This window comes from Dryobates pubescens, chromosome 17, assembly GCF_014839835.1.
Source record: "Dryobates pubescens isolate bDryPub1 chromosome 17, bDryPub1.pri, whole genome shotgun sequence".
NCBI lineage: Eukaryota > Metazoa > Chordata > Aves > Piciformes > Picidae > Dryobates > Dryobates pubescens.
Genome location: NC_071628.1, coordinates 16,704,502 through 16,723,497, shown reverse-complemented (window position 1 = coordinate 16,723,497; position 18,996 = coordinate 16,704,502). Strand labels below are relative to the sequence as shown.

General features: G+C 37.6%; 1 protein-coding gene across 2 annotated transcripts in view; it reads left to right on the top strand.

Annotated features, from left to right (window-relative positions):
* Nucleotides 1-18,996, top strand: part of THSD4 (thrombospondin type 1 domain containing 4) — a 240,197-nt gene that overhangs the window by 126,086 nt on the left and 95,115 nt on the right. The window contains exon 1 of one of the 2 annotated variants that reach the window (XM_009911250.2): nucleotides 13,548-13,779. The exons of the other annotated variant lie outside the window; for it this stretch is intronic. Within the exon in view, the coding sequence (XP_009909552.1) occupies nucleotides 13,708-13,779 (72 nt within the window). The 5' untranslated portion in view covers nucleotides 13,548-13,707. Of the gene's footprint in view, nucleotides 1-13,547; nucleotides 13,780-18,996 lie in introns of those variants that run through there. 2 annotated transcript variants of the gene reach the window in all.

The following is an 18,996-nucleotide window of genomic DNA, read 5'->3' as shown; positions in this document are numbered from 1 at the left end:
TTTCTCATCTCAGTTTAATCATGAGTATTAGTCTTGCTCCTCTACTACCACTTGACACACATCTTTCCATAATCAGCCTCTTCCTTTCCTGTATCAACTCTTTTTTCATTGCTAGCAAAGTGTTAGGCCCTGCTTCAGTAGATGTTCTCTAGACTCTCCTTATTCATTACTCCTCACAATTACAGTTTTGAGAGTCCTACAGGAATGTTTTTCATTTTAGACACAGATAGAAGAAATCTGTGCAGGGATAAGAATCTAGTGCAAAAATAGTATTGTCCTTTGCCACTCTTAGTGGCATTTTCCTCTGCACACTTACATTCAGGTGGAACATTGATATTTGCAAATGTACTAATGCAATTACACTGTCTTCCTTCCAGAATTCCAGGTCTCCTTTCAATCACAGTTTTCTGTCTCAGGGTAGATTGTGTCAAGACAATGGGCATCAGATACCTGAATGATCATATTGCTGTGTAGTGATGTTGGTTAAAAAGTCATTACTATATAGAGAGCTAGCCTATTTGTTTAAAAGCAACACTAGGAATAATCTGTGAAATACCTTAATTGAAACTGGCTTTGGAAAGAATAAAACATTTGTTTTTTCATTGGAACAGTGCAAGGTGATTAGATCACACCTAAATAAAATGCAACATTTTCACTAGCTCATGACCAGCTCAGACCAGCAATAACTTTCCCACTGTTTAAGAATTCCATTAAAAAAAAATTTAAGTATATACATTTTCTTTTTTGCATTCTTACTGTGCTTATATGAGTAATAATAACAGAAAATTTGGCCTGAAATAATTTGTGGCATTAATTGCTTTATTAGGTAATCTCTTGCTCTCTCTATCTTCCACATTATTTCTAGTTTAGGATGCTGGAAATGGAATTAAACTAGTTAGCTATTAAAACTGTATAGCTTGATTGGTATAAGGCCATATAAGTACTAGCCCATACCTTAGGAACAATCTGGTGAAAAGTCAAGGGTTTATGGCCAGGAAAATGGTCTCAAAAAAGTTTAAGTGTGGTAGTTGATCAAGGTGGGTTAGAGCAAACAAAAGCCATGTGTCTGAATTAGCCATCAGATTGACAGCGTGTATGTCATCACTTCATCTCAGTGGTCTTAATGTTTTAATAGATGCTAAATTGTCCAAAGTAGTCTAAGTTTCTTAGTGGCTGAGCTCTTTGCTGCTTAAATCAACTGAATTTAATCTCACATGAAACAAAGTTAAGAATCCTAAATGTTCAGTGTTGTGCTTCTTTCATCAAGTCAACAAATACTCCAGTGCTGTGTTGACATTGGGTAATCCTGTTGATTTCAGTTGAAAGGCTGCCTGCCTAGTTTTGCTGCTTGCCAAACCACCTTGGAAGTGAAGAGCACGAAGACTAGATGTGAAATTATGTGTGTATCCTGTATTTTTATTCACAATGAGGGGAAGATAGTCTGTGACTCCTACACAAATTTAAAGGCTTTTATTGAAAGTGTTAGGGTAGTGGGATAGGTGTACTGAAGAATCTGGGTAATCTCTTAACACTGATTATATTCTCCCTAATAATACATAAGATAATGTTTCGGGATAGGGATATCTAGAAGGTTTTTCTTTCTTCTTAGATATATTGACATTTTTCTACATATAGATACAGGAATATTTAATAGGTAAATCTAAGTACAGTATCTGACTTAGAATCCTTTGCAGTTACAGTTTTTTAAAGAAAAGTAAAAACTCAGGTTCTTTTAGGAAAAAAAGGTTAAAAATTGAGATCCAGTCTTACTAAACACTTACTTTACACTTACACTTACTAAACACTTTAGTGTCTCCAGGTTGCAAAAATCTTCAGAAGTGGCAATACACTGTATGGTCTAAGAATTATTTCACGCAGAATCTGCTGGCAGTCTCACAAGACATGAAAATGAGAGGAAAAAATAAGCAATTAAATGCTTTACATTTAAAGTTAATATTTACTTGTAAGATGTGCTCCTAGGAGTCAGACTGTTGGGGAAGCAGTAATTTTTATTTCTTTGGCAAAATAGCTGTTCTGTTATCTGATGGTGGCAATTGAGCAGATAGATTGTCAGGAAACAAACTAATCATGAGTATTACAGAGAAGTATACTTGAAAATGAACAAAAAAAGAAAGGTTGCTAAGAACATGGAGGCAAAGGATTGGAAGAGCTGTGGAAAAAGTACCAAGATAAAGCAATATTAAGCTATTTGATGTAAAAGACGTGCTTGGAAAGTTAAAGAATAAGATTTGTAAAGCCTTCTTAAGATAAATGCATAGTCTTCCATGATAATACTTCATAATAAATATTTTAATTCAAAGATTACTGCTTGATTTAATCTTTGTATGATTTGGCTTTGGATAAGTAGTTCACAGTCCATGGCACGCTGAGTTTGTGTAATGCCATTTACCACCACATTTTAACATGTATACTAAAGTATTCTCTTGATCTGCTTGCACATAATGCACTGTAAACAATATGGTTTGTATTGAACAATACTTTTATTCTAGCATATTGTGGAGAATTTTGCACTGAGAATTTTCACCTATAAAGCAGTTCATAACAGAGAAGAGTATCACTCACTTTGAGTTAAAAAATAAAAAAAAAAAGGTAAAAATGTGTGGTAGTATAAAAATGAAAGAAATGCTTACTGAGAAAGAACAGCAATCTCCAGTCAATCACACCTTTTCTGGTTTAATATACATTAACTAAGACACACACACAAGAACATATGCTGAAAACCTTATAATTGCACTTTATTTGGTGCATTTCCTTGGGAAGGGGGTGGGGGGGAATGACCATATTTAATTGTAAACTTGCTTCTAAAACTAGTAATTAGAAATCTGCAAAGTTATATAGACAAAATAAAACTGCCAGTTTGAAAATGGCATCTGTTCTTGTTTGCTTATTTGTTATTTGGGGGTTGTATATATCTGTGTATACTTTTTCCTGATGACAGCTCCATGCAGCTGTCATGGTAAGATCTCAGCTTGTTCTTCAAGTGGTTTCCAAATACATCAGCAAATTAGCTGTAATATTAGTCATACTTGCAATCCTTCAACAGCTTATGTCATTGGTTGCTCTATAGCTCTGAATAATTATTTTTTAAATTAATGGACAGACTGGTGGCATGAATGATGACTCAATAGCTAGACTCCAAATCATTGAATGCAGGAGGAGGGTTAAAGAAAATGCAGTTCTGTGTTTCACTACATGTTTGCTTGCAAATGTGCAGGTAAATCGGCACCGGAAAACAATCCTTTTTTTCCCCCCCATGGAATCACTTTTGTATGAATAAATTAACTTTGAAACATCTTTAGTCCTATAAGGTCATCAGTAACTGGATTGATCAGCAGCTTGAGAAGAATCCTAATCCTTATTAATTATGAATTAAAATGACACTTTCTTTTCTATTGGAAGATGACTGTAATGCGTACCTGGGTAGTGTTCATTGGTGATTCTGAGAAAGTGATCATTAATCTTGGGTTAAAGTCACTTGGGCAAATTCGTATCATGGGCATTCGACCAGCATCCTTGAGAAATCAGTGTTCTTGTGAAGTTCATTAATGCTCTTAGGAAAATCTGATGGAAATTGTAATAGCTCCTTTGGGATAACCTGGGGATCTGTTTTGTAGGATAATTGGGCCCTTTTGATGCCTTGAGAAATCTCTCTCCAGGTTGCACAAGTATAATCATAATGTTGACTGTTACATGACACTGTTTTCTGTCAGTTTCCTTCCTACAAGCGTTGCTAAGTTCATTATCTTTCAAGAGTCATCTTTTCTTACACCAATATCCACACTGAAATAAGCAAGCTAATCAAAGTCCACAAAACCTCCAAACAAACAAGAAGTTAAAGATGTGAGAAATATATATTTATGTATTTCTTAATTTTGGAAGTGGTTTAGATACTTGCACTACTACCTTGGAAATGTATCTAAACCAGCAGTGATTGGTGCTTTGCAAAATTCATGTGACAAAGGTGAGTTAAATCTAACTAAATATGCTACCAATGGAGCACCAGGGCAATAATGCTCTTATGCTAGGAAAATAACTGGTGGGGACCATTACTTGGTTTTCACTGCACATAAGTTACCTTGTAGAGCTGTATATAAAAATACAGTGAATTATTCATTGGGAAATACAATTCATTGTAAAGAAATCTTTCCTGAAACAGTGGCTGAAAATTATTTAAGACATGATACATATTAATATGAAGTCACTGAAAAGGCTTGGAACTGTGCATGAAATCTTCAGAAGTAAATCTTTCTTCCACATTGAAGGAATTTTCTGTGGTTTTGTTCACTTGCTTTTTGTTGGAATTCTGATTGTTTTCCAGCCATGTGATGGTGTTGGCTGCACAGATGTGCTTTTACAACCAGATTTCTCAAACAGCCAAGTTTTATGTCTCTCCATGGGCCTTTAAGATTAGAACTGGTGTTATTGCTAGCTTTAACCCATGTAGACAGTCTGAGTATGGGGATAAAGTAATCAGCACCATTTGTGTCTTTCATAATATATGTAGAGAATATTTCCTTTCTTCCATTGTTCCATGTGGCCTTTCAAGAATTCCTTTCTTTTTCTTTTCTTAGAGTCCATATTGTATTTATTTACACCTTCAGAAAATGGTATTTCCAGATTTTGTGCCATTAGGTAGAGGTTTTACACTGTATGCTGTTGACTTCACTGTGGAGCTAATAATCGTATGTAACTGCTTAAGAATAAAATTACATGCTAACTAACTTTTAAAAAATGTTCACAGTGTTGAACTATTTTATTTAATACAGGCATTTGGGGCTTGACTCTTCTGCTTATATGATAGAAAAGCATTCCTGAATGTAGGGGTGCCACTAGTCTGTCGAGAAAATCTGACTGTTCTGAACTTGTTTCAGTTGTCTGTTTTGGGAACATAAATTTCAAGTTAAGTACTGGAAGTGCTCTGAGTACCCAGAGGCTCATCAGCTGTTTATACAAGTATTTGTCAGTTTTGTGAGTTGCTAATCCAGTAGTAAATGAGATATTTGAGATACAAGAATGCGTAATTATTTCAAGATCTTTGTTATCTACTTAGAACTGCATGTGAATTTTCAAAATTAACATATATTAGTTCAAAATCTAACATAATCTATAGCTCTATGCTTCCAATTCCCTATCCTGCAGAAATCAACTGTGCACAAGAATTGGCCCTTTTCTCTTTGTAAATGCAGGTGTATTTGCAAGACACCTATTAAAAACAGAGTAAAGTACATCTTCTCCACCTGTGTGCTTCCCACAATTTAGAGTAGAGTAGAGTAGAGTAGAATAGAATAGAATAGAATAGACCAGGTTGGAAGAGAACTTCAAGATCATCATGTCCAACCTATCATCCACCACCACCCAACCAACCAAACCATGCAACCTAGCACCCTATCTAGTCTCCTGAACACCTCCAGTGATGGTGACTCCACCACCTCCTCAGGCAGCCCATTCCAATGGGCAATCACTCTCTCTGTGTAAAACTTCCTCCTAACCTCCAGCCTAAACCTCCCCTGGTGCAGCCTGAGACTGTGTCCTCTTGTTCTAGTGCTGGTTGCCTGGGAGAAGAGACCAACCTCTGCCTGTCTACAACCTCCCTTCAGGTAGTTGTAGAGAGCAATAAGGTCACCCCTGAGTCTCCTCCAGGCTAAGCAACCCCAGCTCCCTCAGTCTCCTCATAGGGCTTGTGTTCCAAGCCCCTCACCAACTTCGTTGCCCTTCTCTGGGCATTTTAAGCAAGTGGGGTCATTGTTCAGAGTCCAGACAACTGGAGGACTCTACATATGCTGATAGTTATTTGATTCTAATGGGCAAACGTGTTTAATGTGATTACTGTAAAAACAAGCACATCCATAAGATAAACTAACTACCTATTATGTAAGTAATCAGATTTCCCCAGAATTTTCTTTTCAATAAGACAGTAAAGATACATGGTTTCTCTTTAATTAAAAAGAGTTAATTCTTTTTATGCATGGTATACATCTGCAGGAGGAAATCAGCCTTGTTCTTGCACTGAAGCTATGCTTCTATTTTGTACCTAATTTGCACCAACATTGTAACTGATCTGTTGGTGCTGTGAGTTCTTGACCTGATAGGGACCCCCAGTGTTACAAAATAAACCTTTAGTCTACTAACAGGGTAGATTTTCACCTAGGCTACTGTTAGTACTTTTAATTTGCAATGCAGTTATGGGAGGTTGTTTGCTATAGTATCCTTAGATCATATGGTCTTATTGGACAAGGTGGTGAATTGGGAAGATGGAATCAACTCAAATGTGAAGAAACTTTGGGAAGGGGTAATTATATCTTCAACTTGGGAGTTTTATAACTAGATGGGAAAAGCTGGGTGTTGCAGTTTGAGCTGGGTGCTCCCCTGGTGTGTTCACTTCCTGTGTCCAGAAGTCCAGCCCAGAGGGATGGACGCAGGAAATTGTGTGTATTTCCTACCATAATTATTTGCACCACTATAAGATCCAGTGCGGGGTCTAGCACTTTCTCTTTTCTTCCTCCTCCGTCAGCCGGTAACTGGGGGAGATGTCTGCTGGCCTTGGGCCTAGCCAGGCCCAAAGCCAGCAGACATCTCCCCCACAGGGGGATGGGCAGTCTCAGGCCTGGCCAGCTGAGACTAGCCCAGCAGAGGGAGGGGGAAGAAGGAGCCCTGAGGGTCTCAGGTGTACCCTCAGGTGGGGATGGGATGCCTCTGGGTTTGTTTTGGGATCTTTCTTTGTCACTGCGCTTTGGGTTTTCTGTAACATTCACTGCTTTCTGTTTAAACTTTCATCACTTTTGCAATCTGTTTGTCTGAGTGTTTTATTCCTGCCTGTGGTGGGGAGAGGGGGCTGCCTCAACCCAGCACATTCTTGGTAGCAGAGGATGGTTGTAGTGGGGAGGGGGTCTGCCTCTAAACCCACCACACTGGGATATGGTTGCTGACCAAAGTCTAAGTTGTAGTGCTAAGAGATTAGTTCCCTCTGCTCACTTTAGGTACCTGGGTGTGTAATGAAATTATTTTGGCATAGCCAGAGACTTTCAGGGCCCTGATTAAGCTGAACATCCTTAACAGACCCGAGCAACCTCACCTTGATGGGCTTCTCCTATATTTCTGCTCACATGACCAGTAGCCCTATTTAAATTAATCTCTGAGCCTTCAGTCCTTGCCTGAGCTGTCTTGGAGGTGTACCTCCTTCCAGCTCAGCCACAGCCACATGTGCGTCTGTCCACAGACCCTGCTGTTTTGCACCCTTATCCATGAACTGACTTCTTGACTTGTTACTGGACATGCCTTGTCACCACAGATTTGATTAGTGATCTTGATTCCTGTTTGACCCTGACTGCTACTCCTAGATTTATCCTACTCCATTTTGTGGTGGCAGTGGAACAGAGTCCTTGCCAAAGAAGGTACCTGCCTTGCTGCCCTTGTTGGCGTGCTTGACAGCTGGCAACCCAAACCTTTTGGGAACAGCCAGCTGTCGGTACTTCGTGGCAGTTTTTGAAGACTGACAGCTTTAGCTAAGTACTAAGCATGAAAAATGTTGGTCAGTTTTGGAGAGCTTTCTTTTCATCTTTAGTTGGCAGATTTCAAAGGGTAAGGTAAGCTTTTTCCTTTGGTTCCTATTTTAATGTGGCTGCTCCTTTGAACACTTTCTATATGAAACACAAGTTGAAACTCCTGTGAAACTAGTGTGATGAGAGGAATTCTTCTGCATAGTAAAAAAGAGATTGAATATGATCCATAAAATAATTCTTTTCCTTTTGGTTTCACTACTATTTTTGTGTATAGGAAGAGGTAGAAAACAGTATGAATAATGTTGAATAGTGGTTTATGAGAATAGGTAAGAAAATAATATTAAAATGTGAGGAGGACCAGAATATGCTGCTGAAATGTTAATGTCTTGTTAGGATAAAAGAAGACAAATTAACAAAGGCAGAATGCAGAATTCTTGTCACAAAATGAATGGTATTTATAAAAATTAGAAGTTCAAAACATGGTGTCTGCATGTTGTGTAGTCAAAATACAGTGTTGGGCAGAGGAAGGAATGCCTCATATGTGTCATCTTACTCTATTTGTGCTATCCATCTACCGTCTGGGGAGTCAAGGAGGTGCTTTGAGAATGTGGGATATAAACCAGAATTCTATCATCAAAATACACAAAATTGGAATATGGCCATGAAAAATATGCATTCTAGCCCAGCTCTGGTCAGCCGACAACCAGGAAAGTTTTCCTCCTTCTAGCACACTGCAATGACAGAAAAGAGAAAGGCATAACAGGTTTAGTACTGTAGGAAAGATTCAAGATGATAAATCAGTTTGAGGATAATACTCAGCTCTTTGAAGGTGGACCTTTTCAGTAAAGCCTGACTTTATAACCAAAAGTCTGAGCTTTAAGAAGTTAAGAGTATAGAGAAGAGGAAGGAAATGCTCAGATTTCCTTTTCAGGGTCTGTGTGTGGCTTAAAAGCAGTGTGCACTGCCAGTACCATAGCAGTAAAAGGAGATAAAGAAGGTGATAATGAAGACTAACATGTTATTACTGAAGGCACTGACAAACTTCCAGTGATGTAAGATAAGCTGGCCTGACCAATTTATATATGAATGCATATTTGAAACTTTGTAATGTCATTTCCACAGGGTGCAAAGTTTGTTTGGTAGACAATCAATATTTCCTGTTCAGAAGGAATTCTTCTATGGGCATAACTGTCCCCTTAAAGGTTTCTTTGGACAAGAAATTATGTGAAGTCAGCTCCTTTCTTAATGAAAACATTCAGCAAAGAGTAAAAATAAGATTCTGTGATTTACCTGGAAAAGCACTGGTATCTGAAATACTTACATGGAGTTGCAAATCCAACCAAGATAAAATGCTGAGGTGCACTGGAATATGTGTGAGGCTCTGGGACTCTTTTCCAGATGCTTAGTGTCTGGAGTCCACTCTCATAGGGCTCACTATACTTCATCTTTATTAGAATGTTATGAATGCTTGTTTAACAAAATGGTTAAAAGACTTACAGGTTATGCTGTAGCTCTAGGCTTATTTTATCCTTCATTTCCCTTTTAAATAGTTCATTGGTTTAGATGCTTCAGCTGAGTACCAGCAGACATTCCAGTCAATCTTCTGGTTCCTCACAAATTCAGTAGTATTGATGTTACACCAGTGCTGACAAAATGTGAATTAGTCCAATGATTATCACTTGTATGTATTAATACTTTAAATACACAGAAATCATCACTGTCTTGTTCTAAGGTAGTTCAGCCAGAATTATGTAGTTATACTTCATGTTATCTGTCTTTAAGAGTTTGAGAGTTGAGCTCTACAAACGTTAAAGCTATAGGAAGTAGAAATTTGGTTAACTTCTAAACAGGTACACCTTCAGCAAAAAAAAGTAACTGAACGATTTTACCTGAGCAAAGTGCTCATGATTTCATGTGGAATTACAAGATGACTGAGAGACCTGGAAGAGAAACTGCTTTTTGTAAGTTTAACAAACTTGTCCTTGTTTAAGATTTAGGTACAATTTCCTCAGGTGGTAGCTATAAGCAAACTTCATGAAGTGGTGGGTATTTACAAACCCCTTGAAACTGGCAGTTTGTTCATATGTGAACAAATGAGAACTATAATATCCAAGGGTCCACTGTGTATTTTGCATGTTTTAATTGGTGAGAGTAAGAGATAGAAACATTTCCTCAAAAGATTCTGATGTCCTTTTCTGCTTTAAAAAAAAAAAATAGAATTTTGGATTTTGTATCTAATTTATGTACCTAAAACAGTTAGATATTATTTTGCTATATTTGTTGTGGTGGGTTGAAGTCTCCCCCCAGCATTAACTTTGCCAGGCCAATTCAGTTAGAAGCAAATGAAGCTTACAAGGAAAAACTACTCTCTACCATGGAATGCAATGAATATGTACAAAACATACAGTATTTACAATATTATACAGATATGTACAATTAGCAAACAACACAAAAACTCCCCTGGTCAAAAAGACCAGGAAAGCTGTTCCCCTGCCCCCCTGCTAGCCTACCCTGTCCCAAAAGAGAGAGGAGTGGAGAGAGAAGCAGTGGGTTAGACTTATCCGAGGCCAGATGATAAGCAGGTTATCTCTCCCAAGCAAAGCAAAACAGCTGAGATCAGAAGAGAGGAGAAAAGACAAGAATTGTTATGGTACAGCTTCTCTTATTCCAGGTATTTACCCAATGAATTTGTTTAGAATAATCTTTTGTTTCCCTTTTTACACCAAAGAGTGATTTATTTATGTTTTCCTAATTTTCTGCTCAAAATCTGCAGGTAAAATTTAAAGGCATAGCCTAAACCCACCACACTTGTATATTTCCAAGTAAAAGCAAGGGTGCTTTTCTGTTGGAATTAGAGATATTTTATTCCTTCTACTTTACTATTGCAAGGTATTTTGGTTTCTCTGTGTTCTACTGCGGAACTTAGTATCTGAAATACCTCCTCACTCATAAACTGATTTTCTTCTATTCTAGTGTGGTGATCATTGAGGTGCTCAGAGAAATTCTGTTCTTGGTTGCAGCAGTGAAGCTTGGCATAGTGTTAAGGCATAGGTTACTTTGTGCTGCAAAGAGAAGCTGTGGTTGTGAACATGCACAACACCATCCAGTTCAATTGGGTAAATCTTCAAAGCATAGTAGCAAATATGGGCAGATCTCTTGTCTTAACATGGAGAGCAGAACAACAGCTTCTTAATTTCAGGAAATTCTGCCTGTATGTTTTTGTAGAAGAAAAATTAAATGCATATGGAAAAAATCAGTTACATGATCTATTAGCTGGGAATATAGTGCAGTTTTCTGTGCTGAGAAACTCGTCCTAATATTGTTAGACTTTTAAAATTATCTACAGAAGCTATACTGCTTTCTGGAATTATCAGCAGAGAAAGGACTAAAAATCATAGTTACTCCTATTTTTTAAATTTTGCTTCTCTACTTGTCACTAAAACCTGGAAGGATTGGCAATTTTGTGCCTGTGCTACATATGTATTCACAAGAATTAGTTCACTTTGTGAGAAACTGCAGAAAACGACAAAGCTTTGGTTTACGGTAGTAGTCCTCAGTCCACATGAAGTGACTTTCCTCACTGGAGTTTTTGTTACACTGAAGTGGTCTATGCTTTTTAAACTTTTTCAAGTACTGAAACTGTAGTTTTAAGTGTCATAGCTGGAGCTCTCATGCTGGAAGAGTTTTGAACTCCAGTTTAGTTGGCAGTTTGTTCACTATCCTTTTTTCCCTTTGTGGTGTATCTGGATAGTTCAGAAAAATATGGAAGGACGGGTTGGCTTCATGACAGGGTTTTGATGGAAAATTTCCTTAAGTTTATTTGGCCTTACATTTTCAGTCCAGAGACTGCTGTAGGCAACCAGTGTACAAAGTACCTCTAATGACAGCTCTACATTTAACTGTGTGGCACAATGGTATAATTTGCTAACCTTCAGCTTGCCTGAGAAAAGGAGGGAAATGCTTTTCATTTAGGTCTTGAAGGGAGGTGGTTTATTTGTGAGATCAGCATGGTAGTAGAATGTTCTGGATTATTTTTGTCAGAAAGTACCATAAAGGTTAGAGTGTCAAGTTTTCAAAAACTGCAGGTTTGGCTGTCAGTCACCATTTTTACAACTCTGGCCAGCTGCCTACGATCATTCAGATCGCTCAGAAGAGCTACTTATGAGTTCCATACTGAAACTGTTACACTGGCTTTTTTAATCTCCTAAAGCTTGTACTGTTCCCTCAAGGGGAGTTAGCTGGAGGGGACTCTTCTTTGAGACCCCTAGTCCTGCTTGGCCTAGTACTCTTTATGGACAGTAGTGATAGTCTATAAAAAGAAAGGCCTGAGAGGGAATAGGTCTAGTGCCAGTGATGTCTAGGTAATACAGGTAATATTTTATTATACTGGAGAACAAGATGTCCAATTCAATTACAACAGTAACTTTTAGCAGCAGTGAGAATGCTAATTTTCTATACTGGTTTAGGGGTTGGACTATTTAATTACAATTCTGAAAGCTCCCTAATGCATAAAAGTAGTCCGATGTTATGATTTGTTGGTATATTAAATAGAAATATTTCTATCTTTCTCTTAGCAAGGAAAAAGAATGGTTGATAAAGCTAGTTTAAAAATAGGCTGAGAAGTCTGACATATTCAGCTGTGTATACAAAGCTTACCAAACTACAAAAAGAAATCCAATACAGAGTAATGGTATGCTTTTACATTTCAACAAAATTTTTTACTTCTCTCCTCCTAAAATCTTGAGGTGTTTAAAAATACCTGTATTAACAGTTCATGTGGTTTACTGTCTGACATAAGAGACCAGGTTATTCTTGGGTCATATTTTTGAGATTTTGCCTGCAGCCATAAGGATAAGCAATAAGTATTTACATGAAAGATGAGAATATAGTGTGATTTCTTCATTTCAGGGATTGGAGCTTTAAGAAAGACATAAAATCTCAGATTCCCATGATAAAATACTTCAATAGGCAACAGTAAAGTTGGAGGAATTATGAAGTAAAATGAGAAAGGGAAGGAAAGGGAATATAGAACTGGAGCATCCTTTATATGTTATAAACTTATAAACCAGTTCTCCCTTGTTGCTGAATGTATAAATCATTTGGGTTCAAAATTCTCATAGTCTTTATTTTTATGTTGCTTAGTTTACCATCAGAAAATGTCTGTTTAAAGATTACAGTCAGACAGACTCAATTAAAAGGAAGCCCTCCAAATTCTAGAGCTCTGTTTGCAATTTTACGCTTTTTTGGGACAAATACTCAGTGATCTGCTTGTGAGGTGTGATAATTCACCTTTGTACCAGGCTGTCACTACTGTTGTATTTACCTGAAAATAGATCTTACTCATTTCCTGAGAGAAAAGATTTTATTTTCAAAGGCTTGTGCCTTTATAAATCAAAATCTTTTATAAATCAAAATCTTTTATTCAGCTATAAAATGAAAAAGAAAGATTGCATCCATATCATGCACCAGGATTACTCTAAAGGGTGGAGATCAATTTTGGAAAGCATTTGTGACACTCTGGGGAATGAGTGGACACTTGGGTTCCCTGTGGGTCAAGAGGAAGCAGAGCTAGCAGATTCTGACCAACTCCCTGGCCGGATGAGGCCATTCAGGTTGCAGGATTGTGCTGATGTAGGGGTGACTGTAAAACCATAGGCTGCTTCCTGATTGGATTTAATTAGTCTTCAATAAAAGGAGGTGCTGTACCTTTAAGTAGCACATGCCGTCTAACCATCAACAGGCATCTTTTCCAAGCAGTTTTAGCCTGTTTCTCCAATCATGCCTGCCTAAGTCAATAATGCATTGCCAAACCTCCTCGTGCATTAAAGGTTACCGTTTAGCTTGTTCCATGAATCACAGCAGATGCTTAACTTGGCAGTGACCATTTCTGTCCCTCCCCTTCTTTGCTTTTTACTGACTACAGCCCCCCAGCTCATTGCTGGCTGAGCCCCCTCCCCCAGCAGGGAGAAGTCATTACATGAAGAGATCAACTTACCAGTTGTCTTCAGAGCAGTGGCTGAGAGCAAAGCTCCTGGTCGTACAGTGAGTTCGGTAGAAAGGGGGAGAGGGAGAAAGAGTTGTACCTAGAGAGCAAAGGGCTGTGTTACTGAGACACAAGTGCATCTGCTAGCTGTTAGTTCTTGGCAGAGGGTTTTCTCCTCCAGGGTAGCTTTAAGTTTGGGTAATAATGTTTGTCAGCTACCTGATACTAACGTTGCTCTGCTTTCAAACAGCAGTGTTAGCAAGACCTGGCGGTGAGGTAAGCAAAGTATAATGTCTTGTCAAAAATTGTCATGTCAGAGTTGGATTTTCTTCCTAAGCTAGTAAGACAGATTGTGATTTTTGTGTTGCTAGACATTTTAGAATTGCATTGTTTGCTTTGTGTGTAAAAAGCTATTGTTTTGTTTTGGTTTAGTTTGGAGGGGGATTATTTTACTTTGCGGGGGGTGGGGGTGTTGGTTTATGTGGTTGTGTTTGGTTTGTTGTTTTGTTTTGTTGGTTTGTTTTAATTGATATATTTATTGTTATTATGCAAAAGCCTAAAGGTACTAAGAGGGTAAACTGAAAGTTAACTTCTTTAACTTTGATACTCAATATGCTTTCTGTGAGAAATGACTAGTGTGTGAATTTTTCTTTGCTAAGATGGAGAGAAATACAATACCCTTTGCTGAAGTGGATAGTAGTGTGCTGTTCAGATTTTCTACAAAAAATGTGCATGATTGAAAAAGTTTTCACAAAGGATATATTTTGGGGATATGAGTATATAAAAAAACTCCAAGCTCCATTACTTTAATAACATTCTTTTTGTACAAATACATGTGATGTTTAGTATGTGGCAGGGCAGAAAGAGCTTTATATTTTTAATAATGCATGTCATATCATTAAAGGAGGACTGTATGCATTCCTAATATGAGAAATCTTAAGTGATGGAATAGAACAGCCCTCACTATGCTCTTAGAAGTTGCTGCTTGATTTATGAAAAGCAGTTTTCCAGATTTTTATTCTCATCAGAGCAGTTTTTCATCAAGTTCTTACTTCATACCAAAGCAGAAAATTTCAGCTACTCGTATATCACGTAGGAAATAATTCTTCAAGCACAAGACTATTGGATACGAAATATTCCACCTAATGAAAGTATTAGCAGAAACCACATTTGATACACATTCTCCCTTCCTCTAACTGAAATGTGAGGTACAGTTACGCATTTTAAAGGAATCATTGGGTAGTTTTGTTCCACAATCCGCCTTCTTTTAAGTAAATCTTCTGAAAACAGTGATTCTGCTTTAGAGTTTTGTCTTTTGTTAGCTCTGTCTTAAGTTTATGGTAGCCTAATAAAGTCCAGAGCAATTACTTTTCCTGATTAAAAAAGTGAAAGGGAACCACCAAAAAACCCATGTCCAACAGAATATGGTTGACACACTCTGTAGCTCTTATGTCCAGAATCGAACTGTGTTTTGCTTTCAGTGTGTTTTTAAAAGAGAAGTTTTAATATTTTTGATTCAGGTAAATGTCTTCTAATGAAATCTTGTGCTGCCTTTGATCTAATTAAAGCAGGGAAAGGTTTTCAGCGGAGGCTGAGGGAATTTAAGTGGATTGATGATCAGAGCAACTGGAAGCTGATCATTGCCCTCTAGTTGTCACTGAGGTTTTTAACTTCCTGGTTTATTGTTACTGAGCACAGATAACTATAGATGAACTCACCTTGTCCAGACAGAGGGACCCTAAAATGTGCAGTGGCTCATATGGAAAATATTTCTGTCACCACTGCATGCACATGCGGTCATCAGAGATTCATATAAATAACAGGTCTAGAGCAGCAGCAGCAGTGCTGCCTACCAATTCTCCTTGTTAATAAGTAAAATAAAAGCAATGTTGTGTTCTTACCTGGAAATTAATTTCTGCAGTAGGAGTGCAGCGTGGGATGTTTTAGCACGGTGATCCATATGCCAAGTGCTTTAAACTGTAGTGTTCTTAGTTTTCCAGTTGCTATAGCAGAGAGAATATGAAAAATGGCATGTTACTTTATCAATTAATTTTAGCTTGTAGGTTTTTGTAGGCAGCAGCATATTTTCTTCTTTATTATGTTCATATGGCTAGGCTTGAAAATTACATGATTAAAACAATATACTGTGTCTACTATTAGTAATATAGTAATTCTTTGTCCTGTGTTGTAAGAGACCACCTGATAATCTTGTGTATTTCCTTGCTCCAGCTGCAGAACCTTGGCTACATAAATATTATTTCACTAGGAAATTACTCGGTTAAGATTTTCCCCTTGGTGGACAGACAGTGAATTGAAGACAGGGGAAATAAGTGAGAAAACATTTTTTAAAGGAACCTGTATTGTAGTTTTATGCTCCCTCAACTATTCTGTGTATTTTTCTGAATATTTTAATTGGTTTATGGACATGTATTTTTAAAAGTTCTGCTCATGAAAGTGTCAGTTCATGATAGATTATGAAGTCAATGGGAAGCTGTTTTTCTTGCCACCCTGCGCTCCCTGTGTTTCAGTGCTGCAGAACTTTGTAAAATAAATTGAAAATTATAAAAATCCCAATGATTATATTTTCACCTTTATAATTCTTAAGGAACCACTAACTCTTGTTTTTTAATTGTTTTTTTTAGTGTGTGTATAATTGTGTTCTGGTTTGTATTTGTTGTTAGGAATGTTGTTGGCATGAAGTCAGTGAAACTTCACTGTATCATCACTTTTCCGTTCAGGAGAGAAATAAGGTGGCATAGCTTTGCAATTTACACCATGTTTGCAGCAGCCAAGACTAAAATTTCTTTTGTGTGCTTCTTAGAAAACGAACATGACTTTCTTCATCTGTAGATGGAAGACCTAACTAGTACCTCCTTCCAGAATCAGACTTGATAGAGGGTCAGAGTTCAACTTCCTTCTCTCAGAGGTGTTCAGGAGCATTCATCCTCATCAGCTGCTATCTTTTGTGGCTGAGAGAGTGCTATAGCTAGGTTGGCATCAGATGGGTAGACTGTGTGATGAGGAAATGGAGAGTAAAGATGAAGTAGGGTAAATATGATGCTATGCAGGATGCATGAGGCCTGAACTCCTAATTTCAAAACAATACTTAATCAAGGTTTCCTCCCTCCCACTCCTAATCTGGTGTTTTGTGATCATCACTAGCATGAAAATCATTGGTTTGACTAGATACATTGGACATGAGAAATCTTTGAGCAACTAGCAGGCCTTCTTGAGGAATATTGTGTCCCCATGTCTTGCTAAGCATATCTTTATTCTTCACTCATTGTCAGGCAAGTAGCCTTTTAGATATTGTTTAACAGTATGCCTAACAGATCCTTGAGAAGATAGTTTCATCTTCCCTGAAGTTTTAGTTGTTGCAGCTGAATTCTCTTCTTGTACACGTTGGCCATGAATCAGTACTGTCAGTGCTACTTGAATCAGTACAGGGGTCAGTGAAGGTGTGCAAATGTATGAGAATCAGAGTTTTGTGAAAATGCAAAATCTAATGGTACAATTTTCAATTTTGTTTGCATTGTTTTCTATCAGCCTTTAAAAAAGTTCAGTCTTACCAACAAAATGTGTGGGCAAAGGGAACTGGGCTTCACATGTAACATAAATGTTCATGTGATCTACATTTTAATCTGAAAAGTGTAATCTAATAATAAAAATACACAACATATGATTTACCACAGAACTTGCAATAACTATAAGTGAATAGGAACTGGTTTGTAAGACTTCATTAACTTCAGTTCTTGCCTAGTATTTGTTCAGATAACAGGAAGTTTTGCTGCAGTTAATATAGATGTTTATCAAAGCAAAATTTTGATTTAAATATGTGGATACTATTTAGCTCTAGGAATATTTGAACACTAGATACTGTTTAGCTTTCTTTATAAAGCAGTTAGCATGAACCATAGAAGATACTGAACAATGTCCTCAAAGGTGGTTTTGACATAATTTTTATTATACATACTGAGTTTGTTTAATCACTGGTGTGCAATGTTTCCATTTGGAATTTGAGGTGAACATCATGTTCTACCTGCTAAGATGCATAAGGGAGTCTGAGCAGCATTAAGTCTTGACACTTTGTACACTACAACATCTGCTCGTTATGACTGGTGGTTTATGAGTTGATGCTTGAAATAGTTGTTTTTCACACAGTGTCCCAAATTGCAAGACCAGGAGTAAGTGCATAGGAGCTAAGGACCCTGTTGTCATGAGCTCCCATTCATTTCTATTTTCATAGTGCCTGTCCTCTCTGTAGTATGTGACTTGTCTACAAGAACCGGAGCAACAAAGTGAACTTGTCAATATCTTAAATGATCATTCAGTTCTGAACAGGTTCAGGCGTCACAATGCCTGCTACACAAATGTAACCCACTGCAAGAGGCTTAAGAACAGTTACAGTCCAAAGCATAATTAGTTGAAAATCTGGAAAAGGAATGAACAAAAAACTTCAGCAGATTTGATTCAGACATTAATCCGATCTATGCACACTTTGCACTTAAAGACAAGCTTCTCTTTCTGGCCAAAACAAAATACACCTAACAATTTATATGAAAATGAATGCTACTGTCTATGTAGGTAAACTGATTTCATTCATGCCTGGAAAGATATAGATTGTTTTGCTTTCAGAAAACACTACAGAGAGTTTTTTAGACCTGAACCATTTCTCCCATTTGTAATTGTTACCTTTCCTACCTTGTTAAAGACCTGTAAGCGTGAAGTTGTGAACTTCCTCATGTGTGCATATTTGCATATATGTGCATATGTGTATAGAACTAATTCTGTTCCATTGGGCTCTAGAAGAAGACCCTTAATAGAGCATAGTACAAACTATCTTTAGGGGTTTTGTAGCCCTGTAGAGCATTCTTTTCCCTCTGCTCAACTGAGTAGTACAGCTAATCCTAGCATTGTGATCTTTTCCCATGTGATACAATATGAATGAAACTTTCCCTTGCAGATCTCCAACTGCTTAAGCAAGAGGAGAGAAAACCCAACCAAACATCTTGATATTTTCACACTGTTTCTTGGGTGACTTCTTTATTGTCGAGGAAGAACTCTCTCTCTTTTGACTTGTTGGAATCAAATTTCTGGTCTTACTCAGGGGAATCTTCTGGTAGTCTTGTGAGAGAGAGGAGTGCTGTTACACAGCTATTACTTACAAATTCCTGAGTCACAGAAGTGAAATGCCATTCAGAAACTCAAAATATTTGTCAAGAAGAACAACTTTTAGATATGCTTGACAGGTCTGCCTTTCTGACACCTTAATACTTTTTTATTAAGCGGGCCAATCTCTGTTTGGTGGTGTGCAATAATAAGACAGGAAACAACAGGTTCAAGCTTGAACACAGAAGTTTTCACCTCAACATGAGGAGAAACTTCTTTACAGTGAGGGTGGTGGAGCACTGGAACAGGCTGCCTGGAATGGTTGTGGAGTCTTCTTCTCTGGACACATTCAAAACCTGTCTGGATGCATTCTTGTGCAGACTA